The sequence below is a fragment of the Engystomops pustulosus genome, chromosome 6 (genome assembly GCF_040894005.1).
Source record: "Engystomops pustulosus chromosome 6, aEngPut4.maternal, whole genome shotgun sequence".
Taxonomy (NCBI): Eukaryota; Metazoa; Chordata; class Amphibia; order Anura; family Leptodactylidae; genus Engystomops; species Engystomops pustulosus.
In genome coordinates, this window is record NC_092416.1 from 189,012,469 (window position 1) to 189,027,306 (window position 14,838).

At 53.6% G+C, this 14,838-nt stretch overlaps 1 protein-coding gene across 8 annotated transcripts in view; it reads right to left on the bottom strand.

Moving 5' to 3' along the window:
• The window catches only part of GAS7 (growth arrest specific 7), a 252,855-nt gene that overhangs the window by 56,337 nt on the left and 181,680 nt on the right, over positions 1-14,838 (bottom strand). For 7 of the 8 annotated variants that reach the window (XM_072112778.1, XM_072112780.1, XM_072112777.1 and 4 more), the window contains 2 exons: positions 10,341-10,418; positions 4,647-4,732 (listed from right to left, as the gene is read on the bottom strand). In XM_072112778.1, the coding sequence (XP_071968879.1) occupies positions 4,647-4,732; positions 10,341-10,418 (164 nt within the window). The remainder of the gene's footprint in view (positions 1-4,646; positions 4,733-10,340; positions 10,419-14,838) is intronic. The other variant, XM_072112781.1, reaches the window with a different exon arrangement.

The following is a 14,838-nucleotide window of genomic DNA, read 5'->3' on the forward strand; positions in this document are numbered from 1 at the left end:
GTGCTCCCTGCAGCCAGTGCTATGTATTGTCCATGGAGAGATGTGTAATCAGACCTCACACTGCTGTGCTCTGTGCTCTCTGCAGCCAGTGTTATGTATTGTCCCTGGAGAGATGTGTAATTAGACCTCACACTGCTGTGATCTGTGCAGCCAGTGTTATGTATTGTCCCTGGAGAGATGTGTAATCAGACCTCACACTGCTGTGCTCTGTGCTCTGTGCAGCCAGTGTTATGTATTGTCCCTGGAGAGATGTGTAATCAGACCTCACACTGCTGTGCTCTCTGCCGCCAGTGTTATGTATTGTCCCTGGAGAGATGTGTAATCAGGCCTCACACTGCTGTACTCTGTGCTCTCTGCAGCCAGTGTTATGTATTGTCCCTGGAGGGATGTGTAATCAGACCTCACACTGCTGTGCTCTGTGCTTTCTGCAGCCAGTGTTATGTACTGTCCCTGGAGAGATGTGTAATCAGACCTCACACTGCTGTGCTCTGTGCTCTCTGCAGCCAGTGTTATGTATTGTCCCTGGAGAGATGTGTAATCAGACCTCACACTGCTGTGCTCTGTGCTCTCTGCAGCCAGTGTTATGTATAATCCCTGGAGAGAGGTGTAATCAGACCTCACACTGCTGTGCTCTGTGCTCTCTGCAGCCAGTATTATGTATTGTCCCTGGAGAGATGTGTAATCATACCTCAGACTGCTGTGCTCTGTGCTCCCTGCAGCCAGTATTATGTATTGTCCCTGGAGAGATGTGTAATCATACCTCAGACTGCTGTGCTCTGTGCTCCCTGCAGCCAGTGCTATGTATTGTCCCTGGAGAGATGTGTAATCAGACCTCACACTGCTGTGCTCTGTGCTCTCTGCAGCCAGTGTTATGTATTGTCCCTGGAGAGATGTGTAATCAGACCTCAGACTGCTGTGCTCTGTGCTCTCTGCAGCCAGTGTTATGTATTGTCCCCGGAGAGATGTGTAATCAGACCTCACACTGCTGTGCTCTGTGCTCCCTGCAGCCAGTGCTATGTATTGTCCCTGGAGAGATGTGTAATCATACCTCACACTGCTGTGCTCTGTGCTCCCTGCAGCCAGTGCTATGTATTGTCCCTGGAGAGATGTGTAATCAGACCTCACACTGCTGTGCTCTGTGCTCTGTGCAGCCAGTGTTATGTATTGTCCCTGGAGAGATGTGTAATCAGACCTCACACTGCTGTGCTCTCTGCAGTCAGTGTTATGTACTGTCCCTGGAGGGATGTGTAATCAGACCTCACACTGCTGTGCTCTGTGCTCTCTGCAGCCAGTGTTATGTACTGTCCCTGGAGAGATGTGTAATCAGACCTCACACTGCTGTGCTCTGTGCTCTCTGCAGCCAGTGTTATGTATTGTCCCTGGAGAGATGTGTAATCAGACCTCACACTGCTGTGCTCTGTGCTCTCTGCAGCCAGTGTTATGTATTGTCCCTGGAGGAATGTGTAATCAGACCTCACACTGCTGTGCTCTGTGCTCCCTGCAACCAGTGTTATGTATTGTCCCTGGAGAGATGCGTAATCAGACCTCACACTGCTGTGCTCTGTGCTCTCTGCAGCCAGTGTTATGTATTGTCCCTGGAGAGATATGTAATCAGACCTCACACTGCTGTGCTCTGTGCTCTCTGCAGCCAGTGTTATGTATTGTCCCTGGAGAGATGTGTAATCAGACCTCACACTGCTGTGCTCTGTGCTCTCTGCAGCCAGTGTTATGTATTGTCCCTGGAGAGATGTGTAATCAGACCTCACACTGCTGTGCTCTGTGCTCCCTGCAGCCAGTGTTATGTATTGTCCCTGGAGAGATGTGTAATCAGACCTCACACTGCTGTGCTCTGTGCTCTCTGCAGCCAGTGTTATGTATTGTCCCTGGAGAGATGTGTAATCAGACCTCACACTGCTGTGCTCTGTGCTCTCTGCAGCCAGTGTTAGAAATGATCAGACCTTTGTGAATGTTGTAAGTAGCAGCAGGACTGTAATATATGGGAAGCTTCTGGTTGGATACTACAGCAGTGACTGTTTAGGTCAAAGCAGGGACAACAATCTAAAACTAAATTAAAATCAAATAAACAAGAACAAATCTAATAGAAATGCTGTAACCAGCAGTACATGGGGAGGAAGGGGTTAACCAGCAGGGGGGTTTGCCTTCTGTGCAAGATACAAGATCGCGGCCCCCATAATCCTCCTTGCCCCTGATACGAGGGAGTGGATCTGGGGTCCGGTACATCTCTTCTGTATCCAGAGCCGCCTCCTCCTCCCCCTCTCGCAGCGCAGACGCTGAACATGAAGCGACAGCTGAGAGGAAGAAGAGATCCCGACCAACAGATGTTTCCTTATGGGGCCACTTGGACGGAGGCCACAATGGGAAGTGGACAGAAAGACAAGAGCAACAAGAGGACGGAAGACCAGATGCAACCTAGCACTGTACAATTAAAGGGGAACTCCACCCAGACACATCTTATCCTACAATAATATCTCACCATCTATTACTGCTGACAACCTGCCTGTATATCCTGTGTGAGAGGTGGTCACAGCCCCTCCCTCTGCCTGTATATCCTGTGTGAGAGGTGGTCACAGCCCCGCCCCCTGCCTGTATATCCTGTGTGAGAGGTAGTCACAGCCCCGCCCCCTGCCTGTATATCCTGTGTGAGAGGTGGTCACAGCCCCTCCCTCTGCCTGTATATCCTGTGTGAGAGGTGGTCACAGCCCCGCCCCCTGCCTGTATATCCTGTGTGAGAGGTAGTCACAGCCCCGCCCCCTGCCTTATATCCTGTGTGAGAGGTGGTCACAGCCCCGCCCCCTGCCTGTATATCCTGTGTGAGAGGTGGTCACAGCCCCGCCCCCTGCCTGTATATCCTGTGTGAGAGGTGGTCACAGCCCCGCCCCCTGCCTTATATCCTGTGTGAGAGGTAGTCACAGCCCCGCCCCCTGCCTGTATATCCTGTGTGAGAGGTAGTCACAGCCCCGCCCCCTGCCTGTATATCCTGTGTGAGAGGTAGTCACAGCCCCGCCCCCTGCCTGTATATCCTGTGTGAGAGGTAGTCACAGCTCCGCCCCCTTCCTGTATATCCTGTGTGAGAGGTAGTCACAGCCCCGCCCCCTGCCTGTATATCCTGTGTGAGAGGTAGTCACAGCCCCGCCCCCTGCCTGTATATCCTGTGTGAGAGGTAGTCACAGCCCCGCCCCCTGCCTGTATATCCTGTGTGATGGTAGTCACAGCTCCGCCCCCTGCCTGTATATCCTGTGTGAGAGGTAGTCACAGCCCCGCCCCCTGCCTGTATATCCTGTGTGAGGGGTAGTCACAGCCCCGCCCCCTGCCTGTATATCCTGTGTGAGGGGTAGTCACAGCCCCGCCCCCTGCCTGTATATCCTGTGTGAGAGGTAGTCACAGCCCCGCCCCCTGCCTGTATATCCTGTGTGAGAGGTAGTCACAGCCCCGCCCCCTGCCTGTATATCCTGTGTGAGAGGTAGTCACAGCCCCGCCCCCTGCCTGTATATCCTGTGTGAGAAGTAGTCACAGCCCCGCCCCCTGCCTGTATATCCTGTGTGAGAGGTAGTCACAGCCCCGCCCCCTGGCTGTATATCCAGTGTGAGAGGTAGTCACAGCCCCGCCCCCTGGCTGTATATCTAGTGTGAGAGGTAGTCACAACCCCGCCCCCTACCTGCATATCCTGTGTGAGAGGTAGTAACAGCCCCGCCCCCTGCCTGTATATCCTGTGTGAGAGGTAATCACAGCCCCGCCCCCTGGCTGTATATCCTGTGTGTGAGGTCACAGCCCCGCCCCCTGCCTGTATATCCTGTGTGAGAGGTGGTCACAGCCCCGCCCCCTGCCTGTATATCCTGTGTGAGAGGTAATCACAGCCCCGCCCCCTGGCTGTATATCCTGTGTGAGAGGTGGTCACAGCCCCGCCCCCTGCCTGTATATCCTGTGTGAGAGGTAGTCACAGCCCTGCCCCCTGCCTGTATATCCTGTGTGAGAGGTAGTCACAGCCCCGCCCACTGCCTGTATATCCTGTGTGAGAGGGAGTCACAGCCCCGCCCCCTGCCTGTATATCTTGTGTGAGAGGTAGTCACAGCCCCGCCCCCTGCCTGTATATCCTGTGAGAGGTAGTCACAGCCCCGCCCCCTGCCTGTATATCCTGTGTGAGAGGTAGTCACAGCCCCGCCCCCTGCCTGTATATCCTGTGTGAGAGGTCACAGCCCCGCCCCCTGCCTGTATATCCTGTGTGAGAGGTAGTCACAGCACCGCCCCCTGCCTGTATATCCTGTGTGTGAGGTCACAGCCCCGCCCCCTGGCTGTATATCCTGTGTGAGAGGTAGTCACAGCCCCGCCCCCTGCCTGTATATCCTGTGTGAGAGGTAGTCACAGCCCCGCCCCCTGCCTGTATATCCTGTGTGTGAGGTCACAGCCCCGCCCCCTGGCTGTATATCCTGTGTGAGAGGTAATCACAGCCCCGCCCCCTGGCTGTATATCCTGTGTGAGAGGTAGTCACAGCCCCGCCCCCTGCCTGTATATCCTGTGTGAGAGGTAGTCACAGCCCCGCCCCCTGCCTGTATATCCTGTGTGAGAGGTAGTCACAGCCCCGCCCCCTGCCTGTATGAGAGGCAATCACAGGTAGAAGCTTTGCTCACCTGGGGGTCACTGCTTGGTTTTCGGACAATCACATGACCAGTTTCTGGATGATGTAGGGGGGAACCTGAGGAATGGAATCCATTTACTGTAAAGATATGAAAAAATAACAGTTTACATCAAGTTTTGGTTATTCATAAAGGTGAGGTTTAGGTAAAATAAGAAGGGGACAGGAAGCGAGTGCTGCCACACAGCTGAGGGTTTGTTACAACTGCATCAGTATAGACAGTCCTCTGTGGTGTATACAGTAGTGAGGCTCCGTAGTGTGCATGACCTCCCTACAACACCCATGCATGCTGATGAGGCTCAGTAGTGTGTGGCCTCCATATGCCTGTATGACCTCCCTACAACACCTGGGCATGCTCCTGGTGAGGCTCAGTAGTGTGTGTGGCCTCCACGTGCCTGTATGACCTCCCTACAACACCTGGGCATGCTCCTGATGAGGCTCAGTAGTGTGTGTGGCCTCCACGTGCCTGTATGACCTCCCTACAACACCTGGGCATGCCCCTGATGAGGCTCAGTAGTGTGTGTGGCCTCCACGTGCCTGTATGACCTCCCTACAACACCTGGGCATGCTCCTGATGAGGATCACTAAGGTGTGTGGCCTCCACGTGCCTGTATGACCTCCCTACAATACCTGGGCATGCTCCTGATGAGGCTCAGTATTGTGTGTGGCCTCTACGTGCCTGTATGACCTCCCTACAACACCTGGGCATGCCCCTGATGAGGCTCAGTAGTGTGCGGCCTCCATGTGCCTGTATGACCTCCCTATAATTCCTGGACATGCTCCTGATGAGGCTCAGTATTGTGTGTGGCCTCCACGTGCCTGTATGACCTCCCTACAACACCTGGGCATGCTCCTGATGAGGATCACTAAGGTGTGTGGCCTCCACGTGCCTGTATGTCCTCCCTACAATACCTGGGCATGCTCCTGATGAGGCTCACTAAGGTGTGTGGCCTCCACGTGCCTGTATGACCTCCCTACAATACCTGGGCATGCTCCTGATGAGGCTCAGTAGTGTGTGTGGCCTCCACGTGCCTGTATGACCTCCCTACAACACCTGGGCATGCTCCTGATGAGGATCACTAAGGTGTGTGGCCTCCACGTGCCTGTATGTCCTCCCTACAATACCTGGGCATGCTCCTGATGAGGCTCACTAAGGTGTGTGGCCTCCACGTGCCTGTATGACCTCCCTACAATACCTGGGCATGCTCCTGATGAGGCTCACTAAGGTGCGTGGCCTCCACGTGCCTGTATGACCTCCCTACAATACCTAGGCATGCTCCTGATGAGGCTCAGTAGTGTGTGTGGCCTCCTGGTATCTGCTCCTCCTCCATGTCTGCTCCCCCAGGGCATTACTGCTGTGAGAGGGTGGGTATAAGGGGGCATTACTGCTGTGAGAGGGTGGGTACAAGGGGGTATTACTGCTATGAGAGGGTGGATACAAAGGGGCATTACTGGTGTGAGAGGGTGGGTACAAGGGGGCATTACTGCTGCCAGAGGGTGGGTACAAGGGGGCATTTCTGCTGTGAGGGTGGGTACAAGGGGGTATTACTGCCGTGAGGGTGGGTACAAGGGGGTATTACTGCCGTGAGGGTGGGTACAAGGGGGTATTACTGCCGTGAGGGTGGGTACAAGGGGGTATTACTGCCGTGAGGGTGGGTACAAGGGGGTATTACTGCCGTGAGGGTGGGTACAAGGGGGTATTACTGCCGTGAGGGTGGGTACAAGGGGGTATTACTGCCGTGAGGGTGGGTACAAGGGGGTATTACTGCCGTGAGGGTGGGTACAAGGGGGTATTACTGCTGTGAGGGTGGGTACAAGGGGGTATTACTGCTGTGAGGGTGGGTACAAGGGGGTATTACTGCTGTGAGGGTGGGTACAAGGGGGCATTACTGCTGTGAGGGTGGGTACAAGGGGGCATTTCTGCTGTGAGGGTGGGTACAAGGGGGCATTTCTGCTGTGAGGGTGGGTACAAGGGGGCATTACTGCTGTGAGGGTGGGTACAAGGGGGTATTACTGCTGTGAGGGTGGGTACAAGGGGGTATTACTGCCGTGAGGGTGGGTACAAGGGGGTATTACTGCCGTGAGGGTGGGTACAAGGGGGTATTACTGCTGTGAGGGTGGGTACAAGGGGGCATTTCTGCTGTGAGGGTGGGTACAAGGGGGCATTTCTGCTGTGAGGGTGGGTACAAGGGGGCATTACTGCTGTGAGGGTGGGTACAAGGGGGTATTACTGCTGTGAGGGTGGGTACAAGGGGGTATTACTGCTGTGAGGGTGGGTACAAGGGGGTATTACTGCTGTGAGGGTGGGTACAAGGGGGCATTACTGTTGTGATGGTGGGTACAAGGGGGTATTACTGCCGTGAAGGTGGGTACAAGGGGGTATTACTGCTGTGAGGGTGGGTACAAGGGGGCATTTCTGCTGTGAGGGTGGGTACAAGGGGGCATTTCTGCTGTGAGGGTGGGTACAAGGGGGCATTACTGCTGTGAGGGTGGGTACAAGGGGGTATTACTGCTGTGAGGGTGGGTACAAGGGGGCATTACTGTTGTGATGGAGGGTACAAGGGGGTATTACTGCCGTGAAGGTGGGTACAAGGGGGTATTACTGCCGTGAGGGTGGGTACAAGGGGGTATTACTGCTGTGAGGGTGGGTACAAGGGGGTATTACTGCTGTGAGGGTGGGTACAAGGGGGTATTACTGCTGTGAGGGTGGGTACAAGGGGGTATTACTGCTGTGAGGGTGGGTACAAGGGAGTATTACTGCTGTGAGGGTGGGTACAAGGGGGTATTACTGCTGTGATGGTGGGTACAAGGGGGTATTACTGCTGTGAAGGTGGGGACAAGGGGGTATTACTGCTGTGATGGTGGGTACAAGGGGGTATTACTGCTGTGAAGGTGGGGACAAGGGGGTATTACTGCTGTGAGGGTGGGTACAAGGGGGTATTACAGCTGTGAGGGTGGGTACAAGGGGGTATTACTGCCGTGAGGGTGGGTACAAGGGGGTATTACTGCTGTGATGGTGGGTACAAGGGGGTATTACTGCTGTGAGGGTGGGTACAAGGGGGTATTACTGCTGTGATGGTGGGTACAAGGGGGTATTACTGCTGTGAGGGTGGGTACAAGGGGGTATTACAGCTGTGAGGGTGGGTACAAGGGGGTATTACTGCTGTGAGGGTGGGTACAAGGGGGTATTACTGCTGTGATGGTGGGTACAAGGGGGTATTACTGCTGTGAGGGTGGGTACAAGGGGGTATTACAGCTGTGAGGGTGGGTACAAGGGGGTATTACTGCTGTGAAGGTGGGGACAAGGGGGTATTACTGCTGTGATGGTGGGTACAAGGGGCCTGGAGGACCCTCCCCCTCTCTGCTGAGTTTTAATTGGGATGACAGAATAATTTTTGATGATCTGTTATTTCCTGATTACTCCGGTCACATGACCTTGTCACATGCAATTAAGACGATCAACACGAGAAACGGAACGTTACAGCGAATCAGAGGTCAGGAAGGCGGAGGAGGAAAATCATCGGATACTAATCAGGACTATTGTCCTGACATCTACAAGGGATGAGAACGTGTCCCCAGCACAGAGAAGGGAAGAAATACACCGCCGCTTATGTAATACACTGTCTTAAAGGGGAACTCCACCTCACATGGAAATACCCAACTAATAATATGATATATAACCCTGCACCCATATTACACAGAGAACTTAACCCCTTAAACCCAGCCCCGCCCCCTGCCTGTACATCCTGTGTGAGAGGTAGTCACAGCCCCGCCCCCTGCCTGTATATCCTGTGTGAGAGGTATCACAGCCCCGCCCCCTGCCTGTATATCCTGTGTGTGAGGTAGTCACAGCCCCGCCCCCTGCCTGTATATCCTGTGTGAGAGGTAGTCACAGCCCCGCCCCCTGCCTGTATATCCTGTGTGAGAGGTAGTCACAGCCCCGCCCCCTGCCTGTATATCCTGTGTGAGAGGTATCACAGCCCCGCCCCCTGCCTGTATATCCTGTGTGTGAGGTAGTCACAGCCCCGCCCCCTGCCTGTATATCCTGTGTGTGAGGTAGTCACAGCCCCGCCCCCTGCCTGTATATCCTGTGTGATGGTAGTCAAAGCCCCGTCCCCTGCCTGTATATCCTGTGTGAGAGGTAGTCACAGCCCCACCCCCTGCCTGTATATCCTGTGTGAGAGGTAGTCACAGCCCTGCCCCCTGCCTGTATATCCTGTGTGAGAGGTAGTCACAGCCCCGCCCCCTGCCTGTATATCCTGTGTGAGAGGTGGTCACAGCCCCGCCCCCTGCCTGTATATCCTGTGTGAGAGGTAGTCACAGCCCTGCCCCCTGCCTGTATATCCTGTGTGAGAGGTATCACAGCCCCGCCCCCTGCCTGTATATCCTGTGTGAGAGGTAGTCACAGCCCCGCCCCCTGCTGATGACAATAATACAGGATGCTTGTGTTGCCGTGGGTTACATGCCGGTTGCTAGGCGCTGTACATGTATCTCACATTCTTATTTAAACAAGTGAGATTTATAAATAAATCTACCGGAGCTCGGTTACCATAGCAACTGAGTGTTCAAGTATAAGAGACAGCGAGAATCTCCACATACATCTGTATCACACAGGATGAGATACGCGGCTCAGCAGACTGTATCACACAGGAGAGGATTAGATACACAGCTCAGCAGTCAGTATCACACAGGAGAGGATTAGATACATAGCTCAGCAGGCAGTATCACACAGGGTGGATTAGATACTCAGCTCAGCAGGCAGTATCACACAGGATGGGATTAGATACACAGCTCAGCAGTATCACACAGCAGGGGATTAGATACACAGCTCAGCAGACAGTATCACACAGGATGGGATTAGATACACAGCTCAGCAGACAGTATCACACAGGATGGGATTAGATACACAGCTCAGCAGTCAGTATCACACAGGGGAGGATTAGATACACAGCTCAGCAGACAGTATCACACAGGAGAGGATTAGATACACAGCTCAGCAGTCAGTATCACACAGGAGAGGATTAGATACACAGCTCAGCAGACAGTATCACACAGGATAGTATTAGATACACAGCTCAGCAGACAGTATCACACAGGATAGGATTAGATACACAGCTCAGCAGTCAGTAACACACAGGAGGGGATTAGATACACAGCTCAGCAGACAGTATCACACAGGATGGGATTAGATACACAGCTCAGCAGTCAGTAACACACAGGAGGGGATTAGATACACAGCTCAGCAGTCAGTAACACACAGGAGGGGATTAGATACACAGCTCAGCAGACAGTATCACACAGGATAGGATTAGATACACAGCTCAGCAGTATCACACAGGATGGGATTAGATACACAGCTCAGCAGTATCACACAGGATGGGATTAGATACACAGCTCAGCAGACAGTATCACACAGGAGAGGATTAGATACACAGCCCAGCAGACTGTATCACACAGGAGAGGATTAGATACAGCTCAGCAGTCAGTATCACACAGCAGGGGATTAGATACACAGCTCAGCAGTCAGTATCACACAGCAGGGGATTAGATACACAGCTCAGCAGGCAGTATCACACAGCAGGGGATTAGATACACAGCTCAGCAGTCAGTATCACACAGCAGGGGATTAGATACACAGCTCAGCAGTCAGTATCACACAGCAGGGGATTAGATACATGCGTCTTCTCACCTGTGGGCAGCGATGTCTTCTTCTGTAGAGGGCTCTTCCCGCTTACAGGTGATGTGTTCGGTCTTTCCCACGTGGTCTCTTAGAAAGAAAGACGCCATTTACACGCGTGATACATGTACGTACGTGCGGTTCTACATCCATGAAATAACGTGCATGACATTCTGCCCCCTCCTCATACAGGACCAGGGGGTCACTTACTTTTGGTGAGTGAATGGATTTAGTTGAGTGGGAAAAGCGGATGAGATAAAATGTAACTTTTATTAAGTTAATGATACAATTGATAGGAAAGATTCTAGAACTATCTGGGGCTGTGGGGCGCAGGGTGACCCCCATCTCTTCATACACCGGTTCAGGTTTGGAGATTCCCTGTCCGCGCCATCTGTATATGACATCATCACTTCGGGCGAGGAGACCCCTATGGCTCCGGCGAGACCACACATGGTGACGTATGACCATTGGCTCAGGGGTCAGGACCGAGGGCCACTGATGGCGCTGTAGTCACTATGGCCTCACACCCTGGGGATACACCTCGTGTCTCCGCTCACACGGCTCCGCATCCTCTGTGGTTCTCCAGTGAAGGATCGGGATCAGCCGGCGGCTCATTACGAGAAGATGATGTTGTGCGCCTTTAAATTTTCACACCTTTTTTTCTAACCCGCAACCAACAAGACAAACAAGAACAACCAAAAATTAAAACCAGGATGTGCATGAGGGATTGATCAGCCGCCATGAATTAATTATGTTGTTTACGAAGAAACTGGTGTGAAGGGAGAGATAAGAAGGCTCCGCCTCCATGACTGATCCATCACCCCGATAACTCCGAATCTCACATAACGTGTGACACCAGCCTGGAGATGATGGATGCCTCCAATTTGTATTGAGCTCATGAGGACTCGGGGATGTAGGGTGTTGGGAATTTGGCTGGAACCTCAGGGCGCATTCACACGACACGTTGCGTTGAGTTTTTGACGCATTCCACTGGCTGCAGCCTTGATCACATGCTGAGGTTGCATTGCATCTCCACTGCATCTGCTAAAACGCAATGTAACCTCAGCATGTGACCAAGGCTGCAGCCAGTGGAATGCGTCAAAAACTCAACTCGCAACGCGACGCAACGCCTTCAGATGGTTGGGAATCTGACGTCGCGCCTCCATATTGTATACACAGGTTGTGCTGGATTCTCTGACCAATTGTCCAGTGATGGAAGTAACTAGGACCACTGCCATGCAACCGGGAAATCCTTAGATAGAAGCGGGGGCGCAGGAGGACAATGAGGTGGTGGGCTATTACTGAAAGGTCACAGAGCGCCCTACCGCCTACTGGAAGATCACTGAGCGCCCTACCGCCTACTGGAAGATCACTGAGCGCCCTACCGCCTACTGGAAGGTCACTGAGCGCCCTACCGCCTACTGGAAGGTCACTGAGCGCCCTACCGCCTACTGGAAGGTCACTGAGCGCCCTACCGCCTACTGGAAGGTCACTGAGCGCCCTACCGCCTACTGGAAGGTCACTGAGCGCCCTACCGCCTACTGGAAGGTCACTGAGCGCCCTACCGCCTACTGAAAGATCACTGAGCGCCCTACCGCCTACTGAAAGATCACTGAGCGCCCTACCGCCTACTGGAAGATCACTGAGCGCCCTACCGCCTACTGGAAGATCACTGAGCGCCCTACCGCCTACTGGAAGGTCACTGAGCGCCCTACCGCCTACTGGAAGGTCACTGAGCGCCCTACCACCTACTGGAAGGTCACTGAGCGCCCTACCGCCTACTGGAAGGTCACTGAGCGCCCTACCGCCTACTGGAAGGTCACTGAGCGCCCTACCGCCTACTGGAAGATCACTGAGCGCCCTACCGCCTACTGGAAGGTCACTGAGCGCCCTACCGCCTACTGGAAGGTCACTGAGCGCCCTACCGCCTACTGGAAGGTCACTGAGCGCCCTACCGCCTACTGGAAGATCACCGAGCGCCCTACCGCCTACTGGAAGATCACCGAGCGCCCTACCGCCTACTGGAAGATCACCGAGCGCCCTACCGCCTACTGGAAGATCACCGAGCGCCCTACCGCCTACTGGAAGATCACCGAGCGCCCTACCGCCTACTGGAAGATCACCGAGCGCCCTACCGCCTACTGGAAGATCACCGAGCGCCCTACCGCCTACTGGAAGATCACTGAGCGCCCTACCGCCTACTGGAAGATCACTGAGCTCCCTACCGCCTACTGGAAGGTCACTGAGCGCCCTACCGCCTACTGGAAGGTCACTGAGCGCCCTACCGCCTACTGGAAGGTCACTGAGCGCCCTACCGCCTACTGGAAGGTCACTGAGCGCCCTACCGCCTACTGGAAGATCACTGAACACTCTACCACTTACTGGAAGATCACGCAGCACTCTACCACCTACTGGAAGATCACGCAGCACTCTACCAACTTCTGGAAGGTCACTGGGCGCTCTACCACCTACTGGAAGTTCACTGAGCGCTCTACCACCTCCTGGAGGGTCACTGAGCATTCTACAAATCTCTTGAAAGCTCATTTGGTACTTTGCTCACAGACCTTACAGTAAGTAGTAATCTACCACATACCGAAGGATCAGTGAATAATCTACAACCTACTGGAAGGTAGGTTGAGTACTCTAGTATCTACTGGAAGGTCACTAAGCACTCTTCTACATTCTAGAGGATCAATAGGCACTGTTCCACATAGCAGAAGGCAACTAAGTACTCTACTGTCTACTGAAAGGTCACAGAGAAGTCTACTGCCTGCTGGAAGAACACTGACCACTCTGCCTCGTACTGGAAGATTACAGAGCAGTCTGCTGCCTACTGGCATAACAATGAGCCCTAACACTTAGCACTCTACCTACTATCTACTGAAAGTTCACTGAGCACTCTACTGGTGAATGTAGAATGCCTACTGGAGGAACACTGAGCACTCCACTGCCTACTGGAGGAACACTGAGCACTCCACTGCCTACTGGAGGAACACTGAGCACTCCACTGCCTACTGGAGGAACACTGAGCACTCCACTGCCTACTGGAGGAACACTGAGCACTCCACTGCCTACTGGAGGAACACAGAGCACTCCACTGCCTACTGGAGGAACACAGAGCACTCCACTGCCTACTGGAGGAACACAGAGCACTCCACTGCCTACTGGAGGAACACAGAGCACTCCACTGCCTACTGGAGGAACACAGAGCACTCCACTGCCTACTGGAGGAACACTGAGCACTCCACTGCCTACTGGAGGAACACTGAGCACTCCACTGCCTACTGGAGGAACACTGAGCACTCCACTGCCTACTGGAGGAACACTGAGCACTCCACTGCCTACTGGAGGAACACTGAGCACTCCACTGCCTACTGGAGGAACACTGAGCACTCCACTGCCTACTGGAGGAACACTGAGCACTCCACTGCCTACTGGAGGAACACTGAGCACTCCACTGCCTACTGGAGGAACACTGAGCACTCCACTGCCTACTGGAGGAACACTGAGCACTCCACTGCCTACTGGAGGAACACTGAGCACTCCACTGCCTACTGGAGGAACACTGAGCACTCCACTGCCTACTGGAGGAACACTGAGCACTCCACTGCCTACTGGAGGAACACTGAGCACTCCCCTGCCTACTGGAGGAACACTGAGCACTCCACTGCCTACTGGAGGAACACTGAGCACTCCACTGCCTACTGGAGGAACACTGAGCACTCCACTGCCTACTGGAGGAACACTGAGCACTCCACTGCCTACTGGAGGAACACTGAGCACTCCACTGCCTACTGGAGGAACACTGAGCACTCCACTGCCTACTGGAGGAACACTGAGCACTCCACTGCCTACTGGAGGAACACTGAGCACTCCACTGCCTACTGGAGGAACACTGAGCACTCCACTGCCTACTGGAGGAACACTGAGCACTCCACTGCCTACTGGAGGAACACTGAGCACTCCACTGCCTACTGGAGGAACACTGAGCACTCCACTGCCTACTGGAGGAACACTGAGCACTCCACTGCCTACTGGAGGAACACTGAGCACTCCACTGCCTACTGGAGGAACACTGAGCACTCCACTGCCTACTGGAGGAACACGGAGCATCCACTGCCTTTAATCTTTAAGGATGCCTCATCTATAGTAGTTCAACATTTTTGCCTTGGGTTCAGGGCTGTTAACAGATAATCAATTATTCTCAACATTTGGGATCCCATCAACTCCTTTCCCCAATGTCCCTGATCAATATTGTCACAACGTGACATGAGGTCCTGAGATATTCTGCATAAGTTTTGTATTAGTGAAGAGTTTCTGATGATTGAAATATAGAAGAGTAAAAATCTCACAAAAACACTAAATGCCAGTGCAGAGGACTGATGGGGCATCTTCTCTGCAGCCTGTGTCTGGGTTCTGGACCACGGATAGTCTGTGGTGAAGATGTGAACCATTCAGAGGTGCTTGTGCCGTTTTGCATACAGTGCAGGTGGAAAGGCTCCAATCATCC